This window comes from Chamaea fasciata, unplaced genomic scaffold (assembly GCF_029207755.1).
Source record: "Chamaea fasciata isolate MVZ Bird 193981 ecotype frontalis unplaced genomic scaffold, bChaFas1.0.hap1 SCAF_6, whole genome shotgun sequence".
In the NCBI taxonomy this organism is placed as follows: Eukaryota; Metazoa; Chordata; class Aves; order Passeriformes; family Sylviidae; genus Chamaea; species Chamaea fasciata.
Window position 1 is genome coordinate 60,992,644 of NW_027094091.1, and position 27,807 is coordinate 61,020,450.

The window sequence follows — 27,807 nt, forward strand, 5'->3', positions numbered from 1 at the left end:
TATGGCTAAATCACTGTTTTCCTTTGATCTGCTGAAGGACACACATAGGAAATTGCTGTAGTACCATCCTCTACATGCCTCCCTCTTTTCAGTACTGAAAGTAAGTGCTCTGATCCCTTTATTTTCCTCGCTAAGTCATCTGTGCCGGACATCACTGTTGATTTGGCAGCTCAGATCTTAATAAACCTGTCTCACCTGAAAGCATTCATTTTAAGTTTTACCTTCTCTCCAAATAAAAAAAAAAACCAACAGAAATATATTTCCAATCCTTAAACTGAAATCTTAGGAGATTTTGAAGATGTTATTACCTAGAGCTGAACCAGCTTTGGGGAAAGCCCCAGGGTGTTCTAACATATTCCCAATGGCATCAAAGGGTTCAGGCAGTTTTTAGCTGTTCACATTCCGTCTGATTTTCTTCAACAAAATTTCCTTCTGATTCTTTCAACAAAAGTGGAATAAGCACCAAAGAAACACTGAGCAAGTAACTCAGAAATGGACTACAAAAGCTTACCAGAACTCGCCAGGAATATTTTGGTTTGCAAATCCATCTGGAAATGGAGTGAAAGGTGCATTTCTTCTCGAGGGTCTGATTTCTGGCTCTGGCAAGGAAGTTTCCCTGACAGTATTTTGAAATGTCTACCTCAGTTGAATAACAAGGAATGAGGGTACCTGCCAGGCAGTTTATACCCAGTACTCTCCAGGACACTGGAGGCTGTTCTTGTCTGAAAACCTGCTCTAGTTTATCCAGACTCCAGAGCTTTCTCATGGCAGCTTAAGAGAGAGTTTCTTGTTTACGAAGATGAGAGGTTCTGAAATTAATCTCCTCCATGGTTTGATTTCCACAAAGACTTGAAAATAAAGTTTCATTTCATGTCAGGAGCACCTGAGTGCAGTGGTAACTCAGTGGGATGTTTTAGGTGAGATTAGCTTTTAAAATACTTTCTTTCCATAAAACATAGCAGCAGCCGTGAGTTTTTTCTTAGATGTACACTGTGCCATACACAAATGTTCCTACTCCAGGCTAGAAATGAGTAAGCTCATATTGATATCAAGTGAAAGTAGACAGTCTTTTGAACGATTAAAAAGAACTGATATGTTTGATTTCTATACAGACTTGCCCCTTTCAGCTAGAAAACTCTCTGCTGGAAAGCCTTGAGTAGCCCAAGGGAAGTATGTAATGTGCTTCTGTGAAGTTTACCTGCAGCTGCACAAATGCTTCTCCAGCTCTTCCTGCACCTGGGAGGGAAACTAGATCTGTTCATCGTCAGCCATGGAGGGGTGGGAAATCATATGGACCCATACACAAACCAGTCCTTCCAACACTGATAAATCATTCATGGGGTCAAACTGGTTAACAAATGAGTACCGACTTGGAAATGAATGTCAAGATTTTTTTTTTCTTTTGTTTTTTCTTTCGCTTCTTTTTTCTTAAAGTTTTTGGGTTTGGGGGTGTTTTTGTTTGTTTTGTTTTGTTTTAAACTTCCCATTCACAGGAATAAACTCACCATTAAAGCACGGTAGTAACTGTGACCTGGCCCACATACGTCCTATTTCAGGATAGGAGATTTTTCAATGATTTAAAAAGTAGGACTATCCCACAATTTACACAATGTTTTCTGCATATGTTCAAAAATTCAGTTGTTATTTTCAACCGATGCTGAAATTTTTAAAGATATTTTTAAAGTATTTTACTGCTATCCCTGAATGCAACACTGTCCTAAGAGGCTGTTTCTACAGCCAGACAGAAACAAAGTAATTCTCATGTTTGAATGATTTTTTTAAAGCTACATTGTTTAAATTATATTGCATTAACTTCTTTTCTAGACATGGGCAAGAAAACATATCTCCTAATGTGTTGTTGAAAAAGGAGAGCAATCCATTAACCACGCTACGCTGCTTTTATCCTGAAACCATTCTTTGTACAAACTCTAGCTGTTTATCAACTAAAATCTCAGACTCCTCTCAGAAAAGATTAAATGGAAATATCCTCAATATTTACAGCTGAACCTCAAGTGTATTATAGATAGTTTAGCTTTTCTTTGATTTTGTTTTTGTTTTTTAAGAGGAAAAGAGTGCATTGTTTGGAAGAAGAGTTATGGTGGTGTTTCTGAGGTGGTGTTCCCACTGAAACACAGCATAACCATCACACTGAATTGCAGGTCTTGGGAATGCTGGGAGCAGCTCTGCATTTTGACTTTATATCTGAAGGTGTGTGTGCAGCCTGCTCCTCATGCTGCAGGGACAGCTCAGCACCTTCAAGCATCTCAAACTTACCTACTAAAAAAAAAAAAAAATAAAAAAATCACCATTTTAACCTCTCTGCCTTGTTTTGCATCCAGTAACTTTCCAACCCCTCTTCCTATAAGCCTGGAAGCAGTACAGTGCTGTTGTCACCCCCTCAGCAAACAGGAGGCACCTGCTGTCCCTCCATCTCCTGTTAGTGAAGTAAAAATGCATCTTCACTGGGCCACCAAGCAGAGCTCAGCTTTCAAAGAAAGTTGACAGAGCTGTGAAAACAGGACAGGAAGGACCCAACTTTGACAAACATGAGAGGAATTACTCAAAAGTCAGCAAAAGAAAATAATTGCTTCCATGGCTACATGTCTGTGAAAGCTGGGTTTTCTTCACACCAACTTCCAGTGGCTGCTGATGCCAGATTTTCGTGGTGCCTTTCTGCCAACTCGCGGAAAATAATATGCCTTTTTGTTTCTGAAAGTGAAGATACGTTATGTCGCCTCATTTTACTTTGATGGGCAAAACACACTTACTTACATCTCCAAGCCAGCATGGGCAGGTTTAGCCTGTGATAAACAGGAGGCTAAGTAGATACCTCCTCTTTTGTTTTCATTTTCTAATATTGCTTTCACCACCTTGGAAGGGGTAAAAATAATATCACCCAAGACAAGAAGAACATGATGGAAGGGAAATATAGTTTAATTGACAACACAGATCTCATGCAAGTAAAGGGAAGTTCATTTTTAAATCAAGAGAATCTGATTTCAGGCCAATTTGGAAACCACACCAAATAAACGGTTGCCTTAAACTGGGTGAGTCAAATTCTTCATTTTGTTTCAAAGAAAAAAAAAATGTTGTATTGACTCAACACTGAGCCCATACAGCATTGAGATGAATCCAAAACCATGATGCATTAGCAAGCAAAAGATTATGATGTCACCACAAATGTTATGAAGTCAATATTTCCAAAACATAAAAGCAGAAAAACAGATTTACAGGAATGAGATGGGCCAAGTTAGGACTTTTTTCTTTTCTTTTTTTTTTTTCTTTTTTTCTTTTTTTTTTTTGTTTTTTTTTTTTTTTTCCTTTGAAGAATAGTAAATAAAGCTGTCCAATTTGCCATCATAATAGTTGTTTTCTATATTGCTTATTGACACGACATAAATAGTATATAAAATGGAATGATTACAGGTTTTAGAGTAACTTAATTGACTGAAATGATTCTGTGCATCTGTTTTTCATTTTCAATTTTGTGCATATCAGTAGTGCGCTATTTTCACTTAGCCATACCTCTGGGATTCAACTTTCTGCTTCTATCTTTACAGTCCTGGTATAGTCACTTTATGGTAAAAGGGATGGGGTGGAGGAGAGGAACAAATAATAGGTGAAGCTGCAGCAAATGGCACAAGGATACAGTCCCTTCCTGGAAAGAGGATTTTGTGGCGAACCATTTCTCCCATAATGCATCCCACAGACCATATATCCACTAGAACAGCAGAGACAGGGAAGTGAAGAAGGAGGAAAAAAAAGCAAAGTTAACTACGACATTTCACTCCTAAAGGAGGGGAAAAAGAGCAGGTTGATCAGAACAGTACAGTTTGTTTTGTGGTTTCGTTGGGTTTCTTTTTCATGTCTCACCAAAAGCTAAAATAAGTAACTAAATAAATAAAAGCTGTGTCAGTCAGCTCAACAGCAGTTAGTAACAACTGTGGAAAAAGTGTAAAATCAACATTTTGGGCAAAGGTCCAGAGCTAGCAAGTTAAGATCAAGTAACAACTGCACAGACCCACAGTATACACTGAATTTATGGCTAAAAAACACCTCCCCCCTTTTTTTTTAAAAAAAAAAAAAAAAAAAAAAAACAAAAAAAAAAACCCCGAAACAACCAGATAACAATAATCTGGAATAAATCCTACTTGCAGAGTTTCTAGGCTTTGTTCTCCAGCACTGAATCTCTCTGCAGCAGCTGACAAGAAGTTCCAAATGGAACTGCTCACACAAGTAAAGGCCATATGGACAAACACCACCCTTAAAGGTTATTTAAAACTCCACTTTCAGGATCTCTACCTATGTCCTATCTATAGGAACCTATCTAGGTGCATCCGTCTGTACCTCCATGCCCAGACAGACAGACCTGAGCGGACTCTGTTTTGTACTGCGTAGGTACTCAAAAAAAATGCTATAACAAAAGCTCCAAAGGACAAATATCAACAAGACTAAGGACATTTCCTATTCCCAATTCTGCCTTCAGCTTTTAAATGAAATATGCACAGTTACCTTATCTGCGTGACTTGGACAGAGTGGTTTTTTTGCCTTAAATCTTTAAAGAAAAAAATTCTGGATAGATAGCGACGCAGAAAAAAACCAACAAATCTGTCTTCCATGCTAAGAGGAAAAAACTGCTTTGAAATGCTTTAAAAGGCCATGTTGTTTCTGAGCCTGAAATTCTCATCTTCTGCTCATGTTTGACCTACACAACTAGTTTTCTCCTCTTTTTCTTCCCCTTTCTTAACCTTCAAAAGCAATCCAAAACAAACCAAAGAAACAAACAAACAACTCATTTCTTGGTAAAACAAAATAAAGGTGAAATGTTCCATTTGGGAAAAGGAGGGTACAGGTATCAGGGGCATGGGACAGCAAAAGCATGCCTGAGGCAGTGGCAGTTTTCTTCCTAGTGACAGTTTTGGGACCTTCCATAGAAGTGCAGCAAACTGGTGATAATTATGCATCTTTAGCCAACCAAGTGCAGAAAGAAAATGAAAGCAGTGAACAGTCTTTATACAGGCAGTGTACGTAGTCAGAGGGGAAAAAAAGTTGGGGAGCTTCAGTAATGTGGCAGCATAGGCCAGAGCAGGGGAGCAAAGAACAACCCTTTCTGTTGACTTCCTTGGGAGCTGGGTCCGAGCCTCTAAGCAGAGTGGTTCCTCTGACAGCTGAGCTTCATTTTCAAACATTTTGTTTCCTTCCTCTCTTTATTTTGCCTTTGTCCAAGTAGGACGAGATCATTCATCTTAAGCCAGATTCATTGCCCAGGAAAGTCAAAGGAAGACTCTGTGTTGACTTCAATGGGCATTTGATCAGGACCCTTGGATGTGGCAAACATTAGAACTTTCCCAGCTGTGTACTTCATCACAAAAATGTGTCTAACTTTTTCTTGGTGCAGTTTTAATCATGTGAAAAGCAGATGCTCTCTCTGTCCTTTCACGGACAATAACAACAATAATCCTAATCATCTATTAATGTCTGGAGGAAAAAAAAAACAATCAAAAATTCATTTGACAATAGAAGAACTCTGGATATTTACTAAAGAACTATCTAAAGAGTGCTAGTTCAAATTTCTAATGGAACTTTGCAAAAATTTCAAACAAAATACTTTAAGTAATATCATTCCTCTTTTTTTCAGAAATTATATTCTAAGCTAAGACTCTGCATAATATAATAATAATCTTTCTACTTTTTAGACTTTTGTATTAAAATTTACATTTTAAACTAGCAAACATTACAAATAATTCATACAGGGACTTGTTAATTTCAGAAGAGGTTGTGTGATTATGCTTTTAGTAGTGCTGAAGTCATGGAATCAGATCCCAAAATCAGTTTCACTGCCCGTTACAGGATGCAGTTGGCTGTCAGTAAAAGTTCTCCTGCAGGTTAGCTAACCTCCTCGACATAAATCGAGTAGGACTCTTTTCAATGAATTCCTGGTCTTGTCACATTTGCTGTATTTGCCATCAAAAAGTGTCCTGAAACAGACAAATGACACCTTTGACAGCAAAATCTGAGCCACAGAATATTCCCTCCTTTCCTGCCTGGTCTACCTGGGACCTCAGATGCAATTCTCAGTTTTGTTACAAAATGAGAACAACTTAAAATGTTTTCCCTTCAACTTCTGCAAAATTTGAGTTCTTCCTTAGCTCCCTGTCGATAGCAAGCAGCCCCACCTGTTTTTCACAGTATTTCCAAGAACTAAGATCTCTCTCAGACTATTCAGAGGAATATCCTATTTACTTCTAGAGAGATTACCTACAAATTATATGTTTTGTTTCATGGGTTTTTCCGGTTTCAGCTTTTTCCTCTTCTCTGCAATTCTACTTTCCATTAGAAAAAACCCAAACTCAAACTGTAGAATTTATACCTAGATCTTGACAAGATGAAACCTGTCAGCAAAATCTGGGACTTTGTTAAATTTATCATGAAGAAGGAATTAAGTCCTGAAATTTAGATCTAGCTCTGGATTTAGAGAAATTCTGGAAGGGCTACGATTTGCTATTTCAGCTTGTACTTCTTCTTGTTTCCTCAAACAACTCAGAGACCCAGACTCAAATTTAGAACACGTCACTCGTTCAGCAATTCCAGTGGTCCCCACATTGTTTCATAATGGCCACAGAAGACAAAGATATTCTGGACAGAACGAGCTGACTGTAGTTGTAACTTCAAGCATAACTAAGAATAGGTTTCCTGTTACTCTGCAATCCCACAAATTCACCAACAGCGCATCCCAAATACATTCTGTAGCTGCAGTTCACAACAGCGAGGAACTGCTCAAATTCCAGGTGTCATTTCCCATCACGTTTCCTGTCCCTCCTTTGAGTCTCCCTTACAACTGTGGAAGCAGAGCTTGCCCCTGAGGTGACCCTGTGCAGTGACTCTGCAGCCCTACCGTTCTCCTTGTAGCCCATTCCCAGGATGACCTCCGGCGCTCTGTAGTAACGTGTCACCACATACGGGGTCATCATGAAGCTAGTGCCAGCAGTCCTGGCCAGTCCAAAATCCAGAATCTTCAACGTGCAGTCAGATTTTACTACAATGTTACTTGGTTTCAAATCCTGCAAAAGACAGTGAGAAAAAAAACAAAGGTGTGGCTGTCAGTTATAAAGCCAGGCACAGCCATGACATGGACAGATACTTTTGGTTACCCTTCAAATATTCTTTCCCTCTTCTGACACAGTTACTATCAGAAATACTTGTAAATATACAGCAAACCCTTGCTATTGTTTCTCTGGCAAACTGTTCTGGAAGTTGTTCTACCCAGCATACTGTGGGGCTGTACCTGGATAACAGGAGCCTACTGGCATTAAATTAATTGGATTTAGCAGATCAAGAAACTAGGATTAGTATCTGAGTGCTGTTTTGATTAGATTATTTTTTCTTAATGCTGTGAACCTGATAGAGACATTCCAGCTGCAGATGTGGAGATACCTTAATGTTTCATTTATAATAATTCAACTCATCCTTTGCTGGATGACTATTTGGCAGCCAAATCTATAACCCTCTGCTAAACACATGACATGCCAAGAAAGGAGAACTTTGTAGAACAACATCCACTTTGTAACCTACTTATAAGCCTTCCTTTTCTTCAGGGACACATTTTTGATTTGTTTTTAAAGTGGAAATCCCAAATTAATAAAAGCACTTCTCAATAAAGAAGTTAAGTCAGCGTATTTTCAATACATTGAGAATTCCCTCCTGCTCACAGTGACATGACCTGATCCCCTCTGCTATCAACTATCACATATCCTCAGCCAGGTACCACCTCCTCAGCAGACACAGTGCTGATGTGGGAAAGCAAAATGAGCATTTAATATAGACTCAGCAGTCTTTCCATTTGTTTCAGCACATGTAAATGATGGCAAATGCCAATTTCATATCCCCTGACCTCTGACTGTGGCTCTTATGTTTATATTCATTGTACTGGGAGACAGGGCTTTGATCCACAGCACACAAGGGAGTCAAGTGGCATTTAAAGTCTTCATGATCATTTCATATGCTGCCTTAAGTTTTGAACCAAAGGCCCCTTACCCTGTGAATAATCCCTGCAGAGTGAAGATGCTTGATTCCACAGAGCATTTGGTACAGAAGGTAAGACATTCGTTCATGGTCCAGCTCCATCTGAATGACCTGGCACAGGTTGGCATCCATTAACTCCATTACCAGGTAGCTGAATGGAAAAGAAAAGCCATGGGATTATTTTTTTGTGTTGAAGGCAAATCACAGCACCATCCCAAATAAGTAACAATGCCTTTTCCTGCTTCAAAATTCACTTTATTTCTGATGACTGGGAGTAACCTGGCCGGAGACTGGGCACAGCACCATGGTGGCATTTGTATCTCACTGTAGAGACACAACTCTTTAAGCATACTAGGAAAAATGGTGGATTATTTGCCCTTTCTCAGTGCATTCCCCATGACAGAGACTATACCCTGCATGGGCAATCAGGCGGCACCACACAGAAATGCACAAAACCCAAAAGACCCACAAGCACCAAGTGATGGAACTGCTCGGCCTTCGACCACCGCAAGGATGGCTGCCACAGTACACGCAGGAATCTGAGAGAAACAGGTGTCTAAGGGGGTAAAATCTGCATCCCCATGCAAAAGGCCTCCAAAAAATCCTCCTCAGCTTGCATGGCTTCACAAAAGTCTCATCAAAATTAATTGGTTACTGCTGGCATCAGACTACAGAATACACATTTCCATGCAATGAATACAGAATATGGGAAAGACAGAATGATAAAAGGAGAGGAACAATATAAAACAGAGAATACTTAAAATTTCATTCACAGCAGGTTTGTCCTAGGCACAGTAGAGGTAAGGTTCCAACAGAAATGCTGATTGTCTTCTACACCTACCCCTAGTTCCCCAGGCAAATAAACACCAGGTGTTTTAAGGTGAAAAATACCAGGTTTCATATTTGTTGTGATGTGACCTTTGTCTGTCAATGGTCATATCACAACAAATATGAAACCTGGTGTTTTACACCTTAAATTGTCAAAAGAGCTCTCAATATGGGAATTCAGAATATTTTTCTACCCACTAGACTCACACTATCCTTTTTAGAGGGGGCTATAACCTCTGAATTTTGCTGCGTTATTGCAATCAAGGTACACCATGATGCCCCACACATCCCTAAAGCTTTAGCTTAATTACTGCCCCTGTTACTTACACATCCTGGAATTCCTCCAGAGATTTCTGTGGTGTGAAGACATTTAATAAACTGATAATCTGAAAAGTAAGACAAAAGAATAAAGAAAAGTGATATACATAACCAGTTGAACCTGTTTTGAAGTGTGTTAAAGGATAAACTGTTTTTTCACTGCTCTATATACATTAACACTTCTCACTTTATGGATCAGTAAACAATCAGCAGCATTCAAAATAAAATACCACAGATCTCTCAGATTTCCTCTAGGTGCACTTGAAATCATCTGAAAGAAGGATAATCAGTGACAAAACAAAGTGCTAAGGGTGAGGCACTCCTCTCCATTTTGAAGTTGAAGGTTCAAAGACCCAACTTCATCTCAGTCTAGCATAGCAGTCTTTGTGCTACAGCCAGGATTGTCTCATTTATGAGGAATGCTAATTTGAGGGGACAAATAATCAGAGGACACTGTAGTGTCAAGTCCTGCAATTTGCCATTTTAGGGTCTGTGGGCTCGATGTTTTCTGAGCTTGAGAAGAGCTAGCTCTTCTCAAGGGAAATTTTTCAACAGTTTTCTTTTTCCCAAAACAACCTTGTGTAAACAATATTCCTTTCCCATAACAACAGGTATTGTTTGCTATTTCTGTTACTTAGCCAATGGGAGAGGTGTCAGTCCTATGGACCAATAAGGTGCCTTTTAGTGCAGCATGTTGTAGAAAAGCTGAATAAAACTGTAAATAAAGCCTTCTGATTTCTACTGCCTTCTGACTGGAGTCAAGCATCATTATCTTGTGTCCTATTGTGACAAGGGTCAGTCCTTTCTCTTTCCATCAGAACTTGTGATTGAGACCAAGTGTAAAATCTCCCCTTACATCACTTTTTTTTAAGCTCATTGATGCTTTGCATAAGGAGAAAGAGTCATTGCAAGATCTGAGGGATGGGTAAACACTGCAAACTGAAAAATTCACTCCTAATGTAAAGGAGGGGGCACACAGATATGGCAGTAGGAAATCTAGGAGGTGGAAGAAATTGAAATCCCTGGGGCATCCCTTTACAACACAGTGTGGCAATCCTACGTATTTCACTACAAAAAAGCAAGTTGATACAGTGTCGGGCAGGTAGTTCTAACAGATAATGGTTAAAATTAACATACAGCCCTGGAATAACACTCCTGGTGCAGCATAGGACTATTTTCATTCATTATGGGTACTAAGTGATATACAGTAGATGGTGCAAGAAGCAGGAATATCTAGAACAGTCCCAGTTTGGCACGGCCTTTAAATAAGCATGTGGAATACCCTCAAGTCTCTCCTGTGGGCATGTAGTACCAGACAGAGTGTAGCCCTGGAGCATAATTTACTTCTAATTTCTTCCATTTAAAAAAGGAACCCAAAAAAACCCAATTTCCTTTCCAACACAGCAATGCACATACCATTTCTCCTGCTGAAAACTTACATTTTTATGATTCACACACTTCATGAGGACCAGCTCCCTGTAAGCTCGCTTGGCATGAGTTTGGTTCTGAAATGGTCTGCTGAGCTTCTTAATGGCCACGTTTCTGTCAAGGACGGCATCATATGCAGCACTGTAGTGATGACAAACACAGGGGTTATGCATCTTAGAGGGTATCCAGCACTTCTCATGGCAAAGTCCTGAACCTCAGGCCTACCATTTCCTTTTTTTTCCACTGAGAAAAACACAGAGACAAAAGAAGAAGAGAGTTTCTAGTTAAAAACAAACAAAACAAAACAAAACAAAACAAAAAAAAACCCCAAAAAGTAAGAGATAAAAGGAAACATGTAGCATCACATTAGGAGAGAGACAGCATACACCACTACTACTGAATTCCAGTTCCATTGGAAGTTAACACTTATTTTCAAGGGCTGGGGCAAAGAAATTAGGTAACTTCAGATAAACATACAATAAAAACGGGATGAGAAAGAAGTTGTTTCATTAAGCAACTCTCTGTGCATAGCTACAGCAGAAAAGGCGTTTGCTTTTTCTGTCGCAGTTAGGAACACTCTCACGTGGCTCAACCACCAAGTGCCCACTTATCCAAAATGAAGTTTGTGTTTTCCTCATGATATTTCTAATGGAATCAAGTTATTTAATCATTCTTTGAGACCATACCATCCAATTCCAATAACATACCTAGAAACAGAATCATTTCACAAGGTTTTTTTACTGATTCCTGGTAACACAAAAATTTGTTACATATGCACAGTTACAACTTTTGAAAACAAAGAAATGCATTGTTTGCAAAGTGAACTTTTAAAGCTGGGGCCCTAAAATGCTCCCTAAACTTTTAAATGTTTTTCACAGCCTTCAGCTATTTTTCTAAATGTTACCTCCTATGTATTTGAAACACTTCTTTTGGTGATTCAAATCTGACTAAATACATAAATTCTGACTTCTAAATACCACAAAGCACACTAAGTTCAGAAGCATTCTCAAATTGGCAGCCTCCTCAGACCCTCTTCCTGATTTTTCCTTTTATCAAGAAAGAGGAAAGGCATGCCACGAGTTTTCTGCTAGTCCATGAAAACCGACAGTGTATTTCCCAGGAGATGAATCAACCAAACCACCCATTGTTCTAAAAATTGCTTTCTTAAGCATAACGTAAATATTTGGAATCCTGCAACTTTTTTTTCTCACTAACTCTTGCTTACTGCAGACATTCAGTGACAGAGGGTGACTAACCAAGTTGAGCAGAAAGCATGCAAGCACCAGAAGCTTAGTCACAAAGCCAACATTTGTACAGCTGTTCAAAATAGGTAAGAAAATGTTGGCAATGTTTGTCTGGGAAACCACACAAGAAGAGACGAATCAGAAATATTGAATTTGCGCTACGTCTGCATAAATAACACACCAAATGCATCCCACAAGTAAGAACAACTGTTTGCTAAAGGTGATGAGGAATTTTGCACAGATTACTTTTTGGACTCATCTAGGAAGTCTCTTGAGAGTGGGTCTAGGGAAGTGATCTTTCCATGGCCATATCTGGAATTCTGGGTTGTACTCCAGGCTCCCCAGAATGAGAGAGATAAAGACTGGAGCAATTCCACTGATGAGCCATGCAGATTATCAGGGACTGGAACATCTGTCATACAGGGAGCAGCTGAGTGAGCTGCAGTTGTTTAGCCTGGAGAAGGCTCAGGGTGGATCTTAGCAGTTTTCTTAAGTATCTGCTGGGAGGAGTAAAGAAGATGGAGCCAGACTCTTCCAGTGGTCCTGAGCAATCTGCTCTAGTTGGCTCGGCTTTGAACAGGTGGGTTGGACCAGGTATTCTCCAACATCATCCATTTTGTCAGTAGGTAACAATCCTTTTTTCTCCTGTTCATGAATGTAACTTTCATGACCCAGCTAATACCCTGCCAGACACGTGCATAAACAAAGATACTGCACCCACCAGTTAAACCATACAAGCAGCAGCTTCAGTGACAAGGCTATCAGAGACCCAGCCGGACTTGATTTCTCTCTAGCCACAGAATTTCACTCAATAAACCCCACGTTAGGAGGCACATGATGTGTGATTTACAACCCAACAGTATGTAGCAGAAAGCAAACCTCCTGTAGCAGCTGTCAGAATCGTGTCTCTCATTCTGATGTAGTTCAGCCACAACAGGGCATCATAAAGGTCACAACTAAAATACCCCTTAATCCCATTAAGAAAGCATTGAACAAATAAAATGCAAAGCCCGAGGACTTATAAAACCATGAACTTTCAACAGTTAAATGTTTTGTCCCTATTGTTCATGGACATATACTGCAAATATACTTCAGCAGACAAATCTCTCAGCTAATCCATATTACTTGATCACCCAACTTTTTAGGATGAAAAGCCTACGCAAAACTCATCTGATCTGTATAAGAGTACTGTGAATGATTTTAATAATCTTTTTTCATATTTTAATCTCATTAGATACCTCATAAAATTACTATGAGTTAGAAAGCAACAAAAGTTTGTCTGGGCAAACATTTTCCTCAGCTTCTTGTCTCTGTTTGCTTTTCTGAATTTTCTCTCTTTGTCAAAGCAACAGATAAAACCATGAATCTAAAATCAGAAAACCAAAGGCTTCTTAAACACTTGGCTTTTATGATCAATTCCTGGTCCTTTGCATACCAGAGAAGAGCTAAAGTAATCCTTTGTAGAGGGATATTTACTTTGAGACACAAGGGTCTTGACATGATTCTATCATGGTCTTCCATCAAATGGAAGGTGTCCAACGACTTGAAGGAGTCAGTATGCAAATTCATTGCACTGGCTAAATCTGCAGCCCTGATGGTTTTTTTCTGTGTTCACCAGAAAGAAGATTGCTTTACAGGCAGCCAGCTCTGCACTTCACTACAATGAAATTACAGATACCAGATGTAGGTCCTCTCTCTGCTGCTTGCTACACAAAATCCTTACCTTGGAACACCAAGGTTAGTACTGATGATAAGCCTTCTTAAGACAAACTTCAGTCACTGGCAGAAGAGTGGCTGTATAAAGATGTGGCTCCAGGGATCAGGAATAAGAGAGAGAGTAATGAGTCTCTGCAAACTGTGATGAAAAGGCTGAGTATGAAAGTCACACTAAATCTCAAATAAGAGACTGGACTTGCATCCAAAAGAGTTTCTCTGGAAACTCTATCATAACACCTCTTGCTCGACTGTGAATTTATTTTTTAATTTATACGGTTTCTTGATTTTATAGCAAAGACTCTAAATTACCCCTGGTCTTGTAATAAAATGAAAGCTTTACTGCAACATGAGCTCAGAAACATCCTCAAAGTTTACTGCCACATCTCTGGCAGCTGTACAGACAGAAAAGGCAGTAAATAAACTCTTTCCCTATAAATCCTCTTTACAGTTAGTTTGACATGGTAAATGTTAGTGTTAAAAATGCCTTTTAAAACTGTAAATAATTTGAAACAAACCTATTTAGCAGAGATAAAAAAATTTAGTGAATATAAATTCATGACTACCAAGAGATACATGCAATTATGGCTATTTAACAAGGCTTTTTGCTGACTTTGGCAGGAAAAAAATGAAACTCCTCCTACTCAGATTTACACAAACCCAGGTCATCATTTACTACTAATATTTTGTGTGAGCTCAGACTGTAATGATCAATGAGCAATGATCTGTTGTCACGCACTTGGAGGACCAGGCATTCAGTTTTATACCTATTTTGAAAAAGAAATGGAAAGCATTCTAGTTTCATGTCCAAGTTTCTATTTCAATAGACACTTACAAAATAAATACTTAAAATTATTCCTCCCATCTTTTCATCAACAGGGAAACTTAACATTTATCAATTCCGTTATAGTCTACCCCAGAATATATTCTGTTAAACCCACAGGAAATGTGTACTTTTTAAAGTGAACTTTTAGAGATGGGTTCTTAGGATAATAAAGGACAACCTGAAAATCACATTAACAAGAATGCTAATGATGGCTCATCCTCAACCACCAATCACCACCAATATATGGAGGGGAAAACCTTCTATAGAAATGCTCAGATACACATCTAAATGCATATGCATGGATAGATAAAAAGAAAAGCGTAGATGGATGCATAGATAAATCCTTTCCACAGCAATTTCTCTGTCTTCAAAGCCTTTGGTTTCAGATAACTATCACTATTTCAGTTTCTGTAGAAGTCATTTATAGGAATGACAAGAGCCAAATCTTTTTCCCGAATCAAGCAAAATTTCTGTAAACATGGTTTATGAAGCTTTAACCATAAAATGTTTCAAGTGCTTTACCTTCTCTCTACTTGTGGTTTAATTTCAGCCAATACTCCACCAAAAAAGAGTGAAAATTTTATTTTGCTTTAAGTAAACTTTTCTAAGTGTACTCTGGTATGGGGTTTTTTTGGTGGCTTTGGTTTGGTTGCTCCTTACATTGCCCTCATGTATCAGTCCAAATTTTAGAACGAAATTAGACTTTCTTGTTCTTAATGGGTTTTTTCCCTCCTCTTGACATAAAACTTCCTCGTTTCTAAGGCCAGACATTCATACAAACAGTGCATATTCTCCTCTTGAAAACAAAAATGTTATTAGAGTGAAAACTTCTCTCCAAAGAAGTATATTTAAATATGGTGGATGCTTTCCACTAAACTAGTGGAAAAAATAAAAGAATTTGTTACATACAGCAGGGTGCGGGAAGTTTTCCCCAAGCAGTACAAGTCAAAGGCCACTATAACAAAAAGCCTTTAAATGTCCTTATTAGGTTTGGAAACAACCCTTTGTGCTGAAAAAAAAAAAATCCAGTATGACTGTACTGAAGAGTTGCAGAACTGTTGTCAGGAATGGCTACTATACTCTTTGGATCAGCTCTATTCCCTCTGAAAATGCAGAGAAACTGAGCTAATATTCAGAGCTGATGCTGAAGAAGACCAATACAGCTTCTTAATGGATGACTGCTGCACTTTTCTTATTGCCAGTTTTGGTCCAGCTTGTTTCTTCGCGTGTTTCTATTGTTTCTTTGTGTGTTTCTATCAACTCACAGCTTCTTGCAAGCCAGGGGAAACAGCTAGATCAGAAAATATAACCAAGCTGCCTCCCCAGCTGCAACACAAGTCATCATTTTTTTACTATCACCAGATTCCAATTTCACAGACAAAATCAATCAGTTGCCAAGGTTTTCCGTGAGGTTCCACATCACTGAAGAGATTACGGATTGAGCTCAAAATGTTCCTTCCTGCATTGCACAGAAACATGTGATCTATTATCCTGTGTTGGAATGAAGTAACATGAGAGAGGACTGAAGTGCCTGAGTTGTTTGGGATTATCATCCCAGTCCTCGAATGAAAATTCAGCATTGCTGTCAAGATTAAAAGTGAATTCCATAGTGTCCAAACTTCAAAGACACGCCACTAAAACTGGAGAACTTTAAGAAAGAAGTTCAAAATGTGTGGCACTATTTATACATGTGGCATATATTATACATGTTTTATCAGGAAAGACAGTTGCTCTCACTCATCCCCTCCCTCACCCTGCTGCCCACGCTGCTTTGGATGCAGCCCAGGATGTGTTTGGCTTCCTGGGCTGCCAGTGTGCTTGGCTGGGTCATGTCCAGCCTCTCATCCATCAGCATCTCCAAGACCTTCTGGGCAGGGCTGCTCTGGATCTGTTCATCCCCAGCCTGTGCTGATCCTGGGGTTGCCCCAGCCCAGATGCAGCATCTTGTACTTGGTCTTGTTAAAGACCATAAACCATAAGTTTGCAAAAACTTGCAAATTTGCTGAGGTGCACTTGATCTCTTTGTCTGACATTAATGAAGATATTTAAAAACCCTGGTCCCAGTACGGACCTCTGAGGGGCACCACTTGTCACTGATGTCCATCAGGACCCTGACCTGTTGTCCACGACCCTCTGGATGCACGTGTCCTCCCCTCAAATCTATCTCTTGTCATTTTAGAGAGAGGGATGCTCTGAGGGACTATGTCAAAGGCTCTACAGAAGTCCAGATAAATTATGTGTGAAATGCTTCCCTTGCCCACTGATGGAGTCACTCCCTCACAGAAGGCCACGGGGTTGGTCAGGCAGGACTTGCCCTTGGTGAAGCCATGCTGGCTGTCCTGAACCACCTTCCTGTTTTCCATGTGCACAGCTGCTGGGAGGATCTGTTCTAAGGTATTCTCAGGCACAGAGGTGAGGCTGACAGGCTGGTAGTTCCCAGGGTCCCCCTGGGAACAAAGTTTCCATTTTTCCAGTCACCTGGAACTTCACCTAAGTGCCATGGATTTTCAAATATCACGGAGAGTGGCTTCGCAACTGCATCAGCCAATTCCCTCAGCACGCTGGGATGGCTCTCACTGGGTCCCATATACACGTGAACATTCAGGTTCCTCAGTGCTCATAAACCTGATCTTCATTTACAGTGGGAGGGACTTTGCCCCCCCAGTCCCCATACTGTCTCCCTCCACTGGAGAGGCGTGGGAGGAGAGGTTGCCACTGAAGACTGAGGCAAGAAGTTGAGTACCTCAGTCATCTTCTCTCCAGTAGGGGTATCTACTACCTGGCTCAAGATCTTACATGCTTACATGCAAACACAAAGTCCAAGCCCACAATTCATCCAGTCCCTTTACTGCCACCCATAAAGGATTAAACAGTGTCATTGTCATATCCATAACAGTCCAATTTTGAATCCGTATTGCTCGTTCTTTTTCAACTACTACAGTTATTGCCTAAAATGTCGAAGACAAGCAGCCCTTTACAACGAAGATAAACTTGGAAGCAGAATTCAATCATAATTCTAAGGACAGCTAGATCTGAAAAGTTCTCTGTGAAATCTATTTCACAATTCAATCATCCTGAGAGACCTTTTCCCTGCCAAAATTTCAGATGGGAAGGTCTGAAGAGAGGTGTTTGAGCCATCATATATAAGACAGTGTAAGAGATGATGCATGGATAAAAAAAGGATGGAACACTAATTTTTGATAAACATATTTACAATAAAAGTTAGTTATCTTTCTAATTACATGAGCTGGTGATGCTGTAACAAGAACCATTTTTAACCCACCAGTTGTAAGTTGTGCATATTGATGCAAGAGAAAACTCTTCCCATAGCCATTTTCTCTCACAGAGACAGTGGGGATACAGTGATACAGTGGGAAAGGCAATGTGGAAACAACTATAAAGTTCACACATTTCCTGGCACACCACTCAATGGGCTCTGATGCGGTCTGCCAGGAGATTAAAATATTCATGAGGACGCTGAGTATGGAGCATGTTTACATCCTTCTCATCTGCATGTGCTCTGCTAATTCTTTGTACTTGGCTCTGAAAGCCACTCTGCTGTTTAATACTTTTCTGAACAGAACGATAAAGTCAGTACTTTCTGGTCCTGAATGTCTCTTGTCACTAACTCACTACACAGTCTGCTAGCTGCCAGTAGCTTTTGTTAGCTGCCAGCCTAGGAAATTCAACCTGGGAAGCGAAAGGAGCCAAGTTTCTTTTCCATTCTGCTTTAAAAGGGCTCTAGACCAATACACTTTCTTTTACACGTGAAGCATGTAAGAGATGACAACCTCATGGTTTCCAGAGTATCCTACACTACCTACTCTTGGCATGCTCAAGGATTTGCCAAGGCCAGAGCAAAGTAAGAAACTGAAAAATTGACCAGAGGTAGTGGTGCCTATCAATATTCAGTGGCAGGAAAAGCATGGGCAATAGAATCTTGCAGGTAAACCATATTAAGTAGATGTTTGCCCCACATCTGGAGAATGGGTATAAGACACCGAATTGGGCAAAGAAATCTGACATTTACTGCTCTGAACTCAGTAGGGAATGTAAGTTTTGGACAGTTTTCAAGTTCGTTAAGCTGCACAGCCAGAAGAAGTCCCGTTTCCTTGTTTAACAGCAATTTATAAGACATGGGAAATAGTGGCACTGAGGCAGAGTCTGTGCACCTGGCAGAAGCACAGTGCCTACCACATTCAAACTGTCACTCACGTGATATTTTTTGGACCTACAAACTGGAATAGAAACTAGCTACTATCTTAGTATTACCCCCTCACAACCATAATTTAAAAGACTTGCTGGCTTGCCTGGCAAACAGAACAAAAGCTGTCACTTGGGTGAATAAGAAATGCTATTTCATGTTTCTTGCTGCATTACTCAAATGATTAAAAACCAAAATTCAAGCATGGAATAAAAGTGTACTGCTACCAAGCCTTCACCTACAATGTGATAATCACAGGAAAAAAAAATGTAAGATGTTTAATCCTAAAAGGCTACTCAAATTCTAGTTTCCCCAAACTAAACTTGCAATCCCTACAAGGCTATTCTAAGCAGACAAAACCAGCATAATTCACTGGCTGCATAACAAGCCAAAGTGTCTTTCCAACGGGAACAAAATGAAAAATATTAAGTGTTGCATATAGGTAAAACCTTACAAAGGGTGGTAAAATCAAGGCTCAGGCCTGTTATTTTGGCTAAGTAGAAGAGGAGTGTGGGAAAGAGACTCAGCTGAATAGGGGTAAAAAAACAAGTTCTATAACCATCAGGTGTACACATTGTGGTGTACGGTGGTTGGTTGAATTATGTTTGCTATGCTCTAAAACTATGTATCTGATAACTGGCTAACTGCTGAAGAAGGCTAGGGTTTTGCAGTAAAGTGGCTCTCCTTTGCACCTGCCTGGGGACTCTGCATCATTTCAGACCCTCATCCCACAATTAGGTTTTTGAGTTACCATGTTAGACCAGAAATTTCAACACATGGATGCGTCGACAGAATTTTTAAACTCTGTATTTGAAACCAGTAAAGAAAAAAAGATAAAAAAAAAAAACCTACAACAACAACAAAATTCCATACAAATAACCCCCAGAAACAAGCAAACAAACTCACCCCAGGAAAGAGGGTTGCAGTCCTTGTAAAGGGACTCCTGTATTTGAGTTTTCCTACTTTCTGCTTCCCTTTCTAACTATCTGTCTCTATTGCAGACTCTTGCCCATTCTGGGGAGTTTTCCCACTCACGCCATGCCAGACACGCATTGCATTGTTCGCAAACTGCACCCAGGCTTCACACAGTATATCTTGTTTCATACAGTCTTTCTATCTTGCACAGCTTCTGTTTAAATTTATTGGGCGGTCACTGGCTCTTATAATTATCTAAGGACAGGTCTTGGAACAAAGCACAATATGCTGCTTTCTGTAAAGCACTGTGAAAATCTATAGACCACATTAACATCCAAGAATAAACACCAACAATACACGTTGACAAAGAAAACTGAACTATCTGAGCTGCATTTCCTTTCCAGACTGGCTCCAGTTTATCTATTTCTGGTTCCATTGCCTCTTTATGTTAATGCCTGCCCTTTTATTTAGGTGCTCTGTCCTATTGCCCCACCTCCCTTCTTCCATGTGGCCACCCACAGTCATTCTCCTACCACAGGAGAAACCCCTTAGTCCTAAGAGGGAACAGAAGTGCTTTGTGCAATTGGTCTCATGTGAAACACATGGTGATCATGTGATGACGATGCCACACTGTTCATTTCAGTGGGGGCAGGATTTCAGGTGAATGACACTGAAGGATAAGCCTGGAGTCTGTTAAGGAGCAGCTACAATGCACTGACAGGAGTTCATGCCAAACCTGGTTTTCCAGAAGGAGAAAAGAGAGTCTTCAAAAAATCTGTCCAGTAAGTTTCCTCATAGTAGTGACCCAGCACAAATGTGAGAAAAGGGAGATCTGACAGTGACCAAAAGGAAGCTTTTGACAGTGTAGGAACAGATAAGTACTTGGCATCTGTAAAGAGGGTCTGAAAACATCACTGTCTGATAGAAAAAGTGTAAATTAAATGGAGCTTCTAAATAACCAACACCGAAAGAGCTTAAGTTCCACAATCACCAGTTACTTCCCTGCAGACACAGAATTTACAAACAGCTGATACATTTTTAACGGCTCCAAGGGGACCACAGATCCAGCCACAGCTATGAACAAACCTGCTCTGTGCCTTAGGGCTGTACCAATCCAGCTGAAAACCCTGGCTGCCAGAGCTCTCAAATGAGCCTGACCCTGCCTTTACATTTGTGACCAGGTAAAGGGAGCATTGCTGCCAGGGTTCACAGAAACAGATTGCACAGAGATGGTTCCCTCACAAACTTATTTACTTTTTCCCCCATAAACTTGCAGAGTATAAATATGGAATGGATTTTGCCTGCTTAACTGTTGTAGTCATGGAAACCATACAGGTTCTTTAAGGAGAAAGGAATCAAAAAAGGACATAGAAATATAGGCAGTGTATTTTGGAGACAAAAGACATGATTTCTTTGCTAGAAAAGAATACTGTGGTGCATTTTATTACATACCATATGTGATTACCATTGCATTTTAAATTTTAGATTTCTTTATACAAGCAAAGGGAAACGAAACAAAAGAAGACAAACATGAAATATGTGGTGACTCTCTCCCTGCCAGGAATCTCTGCATTCTGACAGATAAAGGACATTTAAAAAAAAAAAAAAAAAAAAAAAAAAAAGGAATAAATTGAGAATTTTTTTTCTTCTTTCTCACTTATAGATAATCATAATAGAAGGAAGAAGCTGGAAGAATCAAAGCAAACAATGACCAAACACAATCCATCTGTCCCATTTTTTAGATGTTATGTATAGTTTGTCACATGGCAACAGTTCTCTGTGATCCTAACAGCAGTTCCTTCCATATCCACGCTCAGTTCTTTGCTGCAAGAGTGCTCCAAGACATTGCCTCTTCCTCTCACTCCATATGCAAGCAAACTGTCTCTGCATATGTGTTAATATGCAAACTCTAATAAATCAGCTTAAGAAACACAAATCTAACCAACTTAAATAAGCACCACCACTCAATGTTCTGGAGGTCAAATACAGAGAGATACCATTGGGAATCTCTCAGCACCTTAAAATTCACATGCTGGTGATCCAGATTCCAAATACAACTGGGAAAATTGCTGTCTCTCTCAAGAATCAAGGCACAGATACATCAGAATGACAAAGCAGAATGTGCTTTCAGATGGTCACCAGATCAATGGGCAGCCAAATACACACAGTTTTTTGGTGTTTCAGAGCAATGGCATACTAGAAAACCCAAAGAATATCACAGTGTAACTACAGATTGGGAGCTGGGAAAAATCGTGCAATGTACAAATGAATGAGTGTGGTTTGAAGTTTGCTGTGAGTTTTCCTTCTGGTATTTCAACAAGAAATTCCCAAAATGAGAGAAGAAAAATCTGGAAACAGTTTAAACTACTTGTTCCTAGAGAAAAAAAAATTAAGAATCACCATGTGTTGCCATTGCATGGGATGATATTAGCAATGAGAAACATGGCAGAATTTGTTTACGCTGGCATGCTTATTTCACTTTAAGCATCAATTCCCAGTGCAAAGTGGCAGCTATTTCCTACAGTCTTCTCGCGGAACACTCTTGTAAAGCTCTCTAAAAGTCGTTTTCAAAAACCTCCTCGGGAGGAGGATGTCAAAGCACATCAGTAAAGAACACAACAGCTTTGTGGAAGAGAGCACTGGCTGAACTAATGGACAAAATTTGACGAGTTTACAGCAGAACGGGATCAATCTGCAGTGCCAGCCAAGAGAATGTTAAGCACAAAAAGCCTACAAGAAGTAACTGCATAACTGGAATGAAAGTACCCAAACTCACAACATATCTCAGTTCTGATTCACTTGAGACGCTGGAGCTGACAAAATTTATGCTGCCACTCCCTTCAGGGGCACTGAAATTCTAGGCACATCCAAACACACTGTTCACTCCATTTTGCCTCTGAATGACATGTATTCTTTGTTCTCCTCTCCTGAGGAAAATTAGTGATTAATCTGACAAAGAGAACACCTCTGAACTTCAATGGGATCATTCCAGTTTATACATGCACAAGTGTTGGTCTGTATCAGAGAATACAGTATTTCAATTCAGTGACACAAAGAAATCAAAACAGTATTACTGGGATAGCAGGACCACGATGGAAAAAAATATTCACGTCTCAAGAACTTGAACACACCAGTGTCCAGCTGAACAATACAAATAAAATTGTGTATTAGTTGTAAGACACTGACACGACCACTATTCTCTGCGTTTTTCCCCCTGAACAATAGCAAAAGTATGAGCCTGGAATTGATTATGATCAGAAGCATCAACTGCTCTTTTCTATGGCTTTTACCATTATTCCCATTGCAATATCCCTTGAGATCCTTATATTCAGCCCAGGAGTCAATGGTGCTACACAGAACCAGAACTGAAGGATAATCACTGTACAAAAGAGCTCAAGTGTTTCTGCATCTTGTAATGGACAATATCTGTGACATTTCTCCTCCAGCCTTTGAACACTCTGGGAAATGATTGAGTCACCATCCCTGGAGGTACTGAAAAAGATGTGCAGATGTGGAACCTGTGGACATGGTTTAGTGATGGGCAGTGCTGGGGGAATGGTTGGACACAGTGATCTTAAGGGTCTTTTCCAACCTAAATGATTCCATGGTGCTGCGATTACTTTAGGGAAAGAATCAGAAGATTTATAAGCTACAACAAGCACCGCCATCACATCAGGCTGATCTGAAAGAACTCTGCACTCCACAAGATTCAACCACCAAATTACAATTAAATCAGCAAAGGACAACCTATGGTAATCTTAGGCAGCACAACAAGCTGTTAGGCAACAAAGCAAGCTATAGAGTCTTGCTGACTCTACCTATTACAGGTTCAGGCTCAAAAGAATTTTAAAACCACTAATTCAAAGGAAGTTATCTGCAGCACATTTCCCAATTTACTACTTCAGGAGTATATTTACAGTCTCCTCTATATCTGCAGATGAGTTTCTGTCTAAATTTATAATGCATTCACTGAAAAGCTCTCATAAAAGCATTGTTCCTGCTCCCATATCCTCCACTCAAACATTACTCACACAGAAACTTCCTGCATCAACGAGACAGAATAAAGCCCTTCCCAGTCAATCCCCCCAAGCCCAGCTGACACATCATTAGACCACATCTCAACATGATGCAGCATGAAAGCTTGTGCTCACTTTTAAGAAAAGACACAGATAAAGGGTTTCAGCTGGAAGGAATCATCAGACCCATTTATTTGATGTTCATCCAGACAACTTTGTTTTCCAAACTATCACTTTCTCCTGATAATACACACAGGTATAGCCACCATGTGGTCATAAACCAGGCCAAATGTCTTCATAAGATACTGCTAAGATTTTAATTACTTGTGTCCTCAAGCCTATAAGTAATGACTTCCCTATCTGCCTTGGAAACCTGGACTTCACCCTTGCTTTCATCATAAATTCAAAAACTGTCTGAGGCCCTTCAAATTGCTTTTGAAATATTTCTGTACAACACCATTTTTCTAGACATCACAGACAGCATCAAAAATATCACAGGCAACATAAAAATGATAGCTTGCAAACCACAGCAGAAAACCTACAGATCAATTACCTTGTTTCCAGGCAAAAAGCATTAATCTGAAATATAAAGAAACACCCACTCCAACACCAGCATACTTCTGTTGATTTTATGGAACATGAGAATTCCTCTCCATCCACCATCATCCACAAACCCAAGCTGAAAGTGACCTCTCTTTCTCAGCCCCTTGCGAAGTAAGGTAGGAGTCAACTCCCTTCTAACATTGCAGAGGGGTATCAGCTACTTCTTCTCTCTGCAGTTTAAGTGGCATGTATCTAATTAAACTCAGAAAACTGTTTTCTGTTTCTGTTTCAGAGTCAAAGATTAACTAGTTACAAGCCTGTGCAGTTTTTAGAACCACAGCTTGGTCTAATAAACTCCAGGCTGTGTTTCAGCGACGCCCCATCGTCATCATGCCTGTAATAACAACATGATAATGATATGCAAACACACCCTTTACAGGCTTTCTCACAGATGTCAGTGTGATGTACAGTGAGCAGAGAGCCTACACTTTTATAAAGAGTAGCGTTTGTAGGTTGAAGAGGAGCTTCCCTGATCAAGAGATTCCAAGCAGCTTGATTCCTGTATTTCTTTTGGCTGCTAAAATAATTTTGTGAACATGGTTAACACAAAACCCATTGAAAGAGCCCAAAGATTAATTTCCTAAGATCCTGTATGTCATATGTCTGCAGAAAGACCATTTCTTTACTGGGTTTATAATTATTTCACATGGGCACAATTACAACAATCACACCATGTGGTTTTCTCTTTTTCACGTAATTTACTAAGTTATCATCTCCTGAAGGTTTAATATCTTTATTGCTTTCATATCAAGAAAATAATTTTTTCTTTGATGCATTTTCACCACAATCCAGTGAAATCAAGTTCCTACTTTTTTCATAACCACATTTCCTGTTTCCTGTGCCTGCTTCAGTTCCACGACATAAATTGTTTTCCACTGACATTCTCCTGCTTGTCTTGAAACCTGTTCATAGAACTGTCTGAGAAAGATTTCAGTATTCTGCAGCTTTGCCTAGGAACCCTACAACACCTTCCAGAGCCTGAAAAACATCAGGCCTCTCCTCCTAAAAGGACTTAGGATTCAGCAGCCATGCTCCATCACTCCACAAAACTGAGTGCCACTATGCACCAAAGCTGTCTCCAGTAGCTGGGCAGCCAGTTATTCCACTCGATAACAGGTAGTGTCCTTACCTACAGTTATCCTGAAGGAAAATCCAGAAACACTGTGTAGATTGAGCCTAAAACCGTCTGTGCCGTCCTACCTGTGGCCACCCTCGGCAGAGAGAACAATCAGAAATCACCCATTTGGTTTCTACACCTCTCCTAATTCTGGCAGCAAGGGGCAGAATTGCATCCCAGATCTGTGACACTTCTTGAATAAAGGCATTGAGTATAAACAGAGCCACTGGACCTGAAAGAAACAATGACCTAGGTTTTTCCCACTATTTTCACAGAGGCAGTCCTTGTGGCTATTCTTTGCAAAGGAACAAGGCAAGCAAGGCAAATTATTTCCTCCACTGGAGCAAGCTGTGCTGCATAAATAGGCAGGTTTTCAGTACTTTTTTAACTTAATCAGCTTTTTCTAGATGTAACTCTATTTCCATCAAAATAGTTCTAAATAGAGTAAGTTTCTACAGTAGAAACTTGTTCTAATAAAGTTTACTGTGTAAGCTTATAATTAATATTAGGTGAGGAGAAACTTGCACAACTGAAGATGTTTCCCACCATGTATTGTTTTCTCTTAGCTAAACTGCAAATATTTATCTCCCAACTGTTTTTTCATTAATGAATCACTTCACCACGGATTCTTCATGCTTTGCTGATGGGTGGTTCATTGTATTTCTGGTGAACTACGCCTTAAGACAGGCATAGTTTACCATAGTTTACCATAGTGTTTACTATGTAACACCAACTAAGAAAAAAGTGCTCATTATCTTCCCCATCTATTGTGTAATACTTCTATATCTGTATCATCAAAAAAGCCTTTTATGGCCTCTCCATGCTACTCACCATTTCAGGGGATTTGTGTTAACTTCCACTTGAACTTGCTTGTTTTCTGATTTGATTTTCTTTCCTAAGAAATTCTTAATTTTTGCTGTCAACTCTTAGTATGAAAGTAAAATTCACAGGATGCTTTTGATTTTATTTAGCCTAATTTCTCTATTTTTTCTGCTCACAATTGATCATTACAGCAATTCATTTGCAGAGAGGTTCAATGAAAAGTGATTTTCCTCTGAAACAAATAGAGGACATTAGGGAGGAAGGAAAACCATCTTTGTATTACATGGAATTGAGCAAATAGTACAAAATTAATTTCAGTAGTACTGAACCCAAAATATGCCTCTTTCCCAAAGCTGATTTAAAAGCAACCTTGAGTTCTTTTGTGTTTAAGATAAGGAATATGGTACTTGGACATTTAGGTCAATCTTTGGACTTGCATGGTCTCAAAGTGTACTAAACACTGGAAGTGATGGACTGAGACCTGAGGATGTGCTGTCAGTGTGTAACGCACATTACATCAAATTCTGAAAAAAAAAAACCAAACCAGTGACAGAGGTGACAGAAGGAATTAAGACTTTACCTCTGATCAAGTTATAGATAAAAGATTGTTTCAGTTACCCAGCTGCCTCATAATTGAACAGGCAACAAACGTCTGCACTAAGATGTTTAAATACAAGCCACAGAAATTTAAAAGCCATGTCTAAAAATGCAAAGGCAAAAGCCACCCAGGATTCCACAACTTCTGAACATGCTAAATTCAAATTGCATTGTTTAGGAGAGCTACTGAATTTGCCTTTTGTTCACATTATTCACATCACTGACATAACGCTTTTAGGAAATAAAGGAAGCATTAGCAGTTACCTCGATTGGAAAGGCTTCCACCCCGAATATCTGAGAATGCTATGGCATGTGACAAGTTTCTGTGCTGCTCTCAGTGACTTTTACTGTACAAAGACTAAAATTACAGGGTTTACTTGGGATATTATTTGCACTGCCTCTGGAAATAGTGCCACAGTTGTCAATTATGATAAGATCTCTCTCCTGCTTTCTTGCTAGTTCCATTTTGCTGTGTGGAGAAGCAAACCCAGTGCTATCACTCTCACCAGCCGGGGAGTTTATTAGCAAACCACTGGGCTCCTTCTGCCTCGGGACGTCTGTTGCCTGACTGCTATTTTTGCAATTTTAGACAACGGCTGTGGCTGGCAAAGAGATGCAAAATGCCAATTCTTCTTTCAAAGCATCATAAGAGAAAGTGTTGATACTCACCAAACTATTCCCTGAGCCCCAGAGCCAATAGGTTTCAAGTTCTGGTACCGTTTGAGGACTGTGAAGGTCGAGTCACCTACTTCCACGCTGTAGAACTGGTTGTCAACTTTGCTTTTGCTCATGTTGTAATGTTTGGCAATATATGACACATCCACTTGTTTCCCAAATCCCTGTTTTACAGAAGAAGGGAAGGGGAGAGGGATTGGTAAAAACAGAGAAACCAAGGCTGGTAATACATTAGAATATTGATAAAGCACTGTCAGCCTCATTTTTAAATATAAATTCGTGTCATTTTTGGCTCGTTTTCATAAAGACTGTATCAAACCTTCTTTCTTTTGCAGGAAGTCACCATAAAAAGAAAATTAAAGAAATTAATTTTAATTAAAATTAATCTGATTAAAGAAAACCAGTGAATTCTCCAGCTGATGTTTGTGACACCGTTACTGCCAACTACTGGTCTCTGCCTGCCATCACTCCTGCTTCAT

General features: G+C 39.6%; 1 protein-coding gene across 6 annotated transcripts in view; it reads right to left on the reverse strand.

Annotated features, from left to right (window-relative positions):
• MAPK10 (mitogen-activated protein kinase 10) overlaps nt 1-27,807 on the reverse strand; it is a 145,394-nt gene that overhangs the window by 42,886 nt on the left and 74,701 nt on the right. For 5 of the 6 annotated variants that reach the window (XM_066186576.1, XM_066186575.1, XM_066186574.1 and 2 more), the window contains 6 exons: nt 27,323-27,492; nt 10,608-10,737; nt 9,178-9,236; nt 8,035-8,173; nt 6,896-7,061; nt 3,650-3,721 (listed from right to left, as the gene is read on the reverse strand). In XM_066186576.1, the coding sequence (XP_066042673.1) occupies nt 3,650-3,721; nt 6,896-7,061; nt 8,035-8,173; nt 9,178-9,236; nt 10,608-10,737; nt 27,323-27,492 (736 nt within the window). The remainder of the gene's footprint in view (nt 1-3,649; nt 3,722-6,895; nt 7,062-8,034; nt 8,174-9,177; nt 9,237-10,607; nt 10,738-27,322; nt 27,493-27,807) is intronic. The other variant, XM_066186580.1, reaches the window with a different exon arrangement.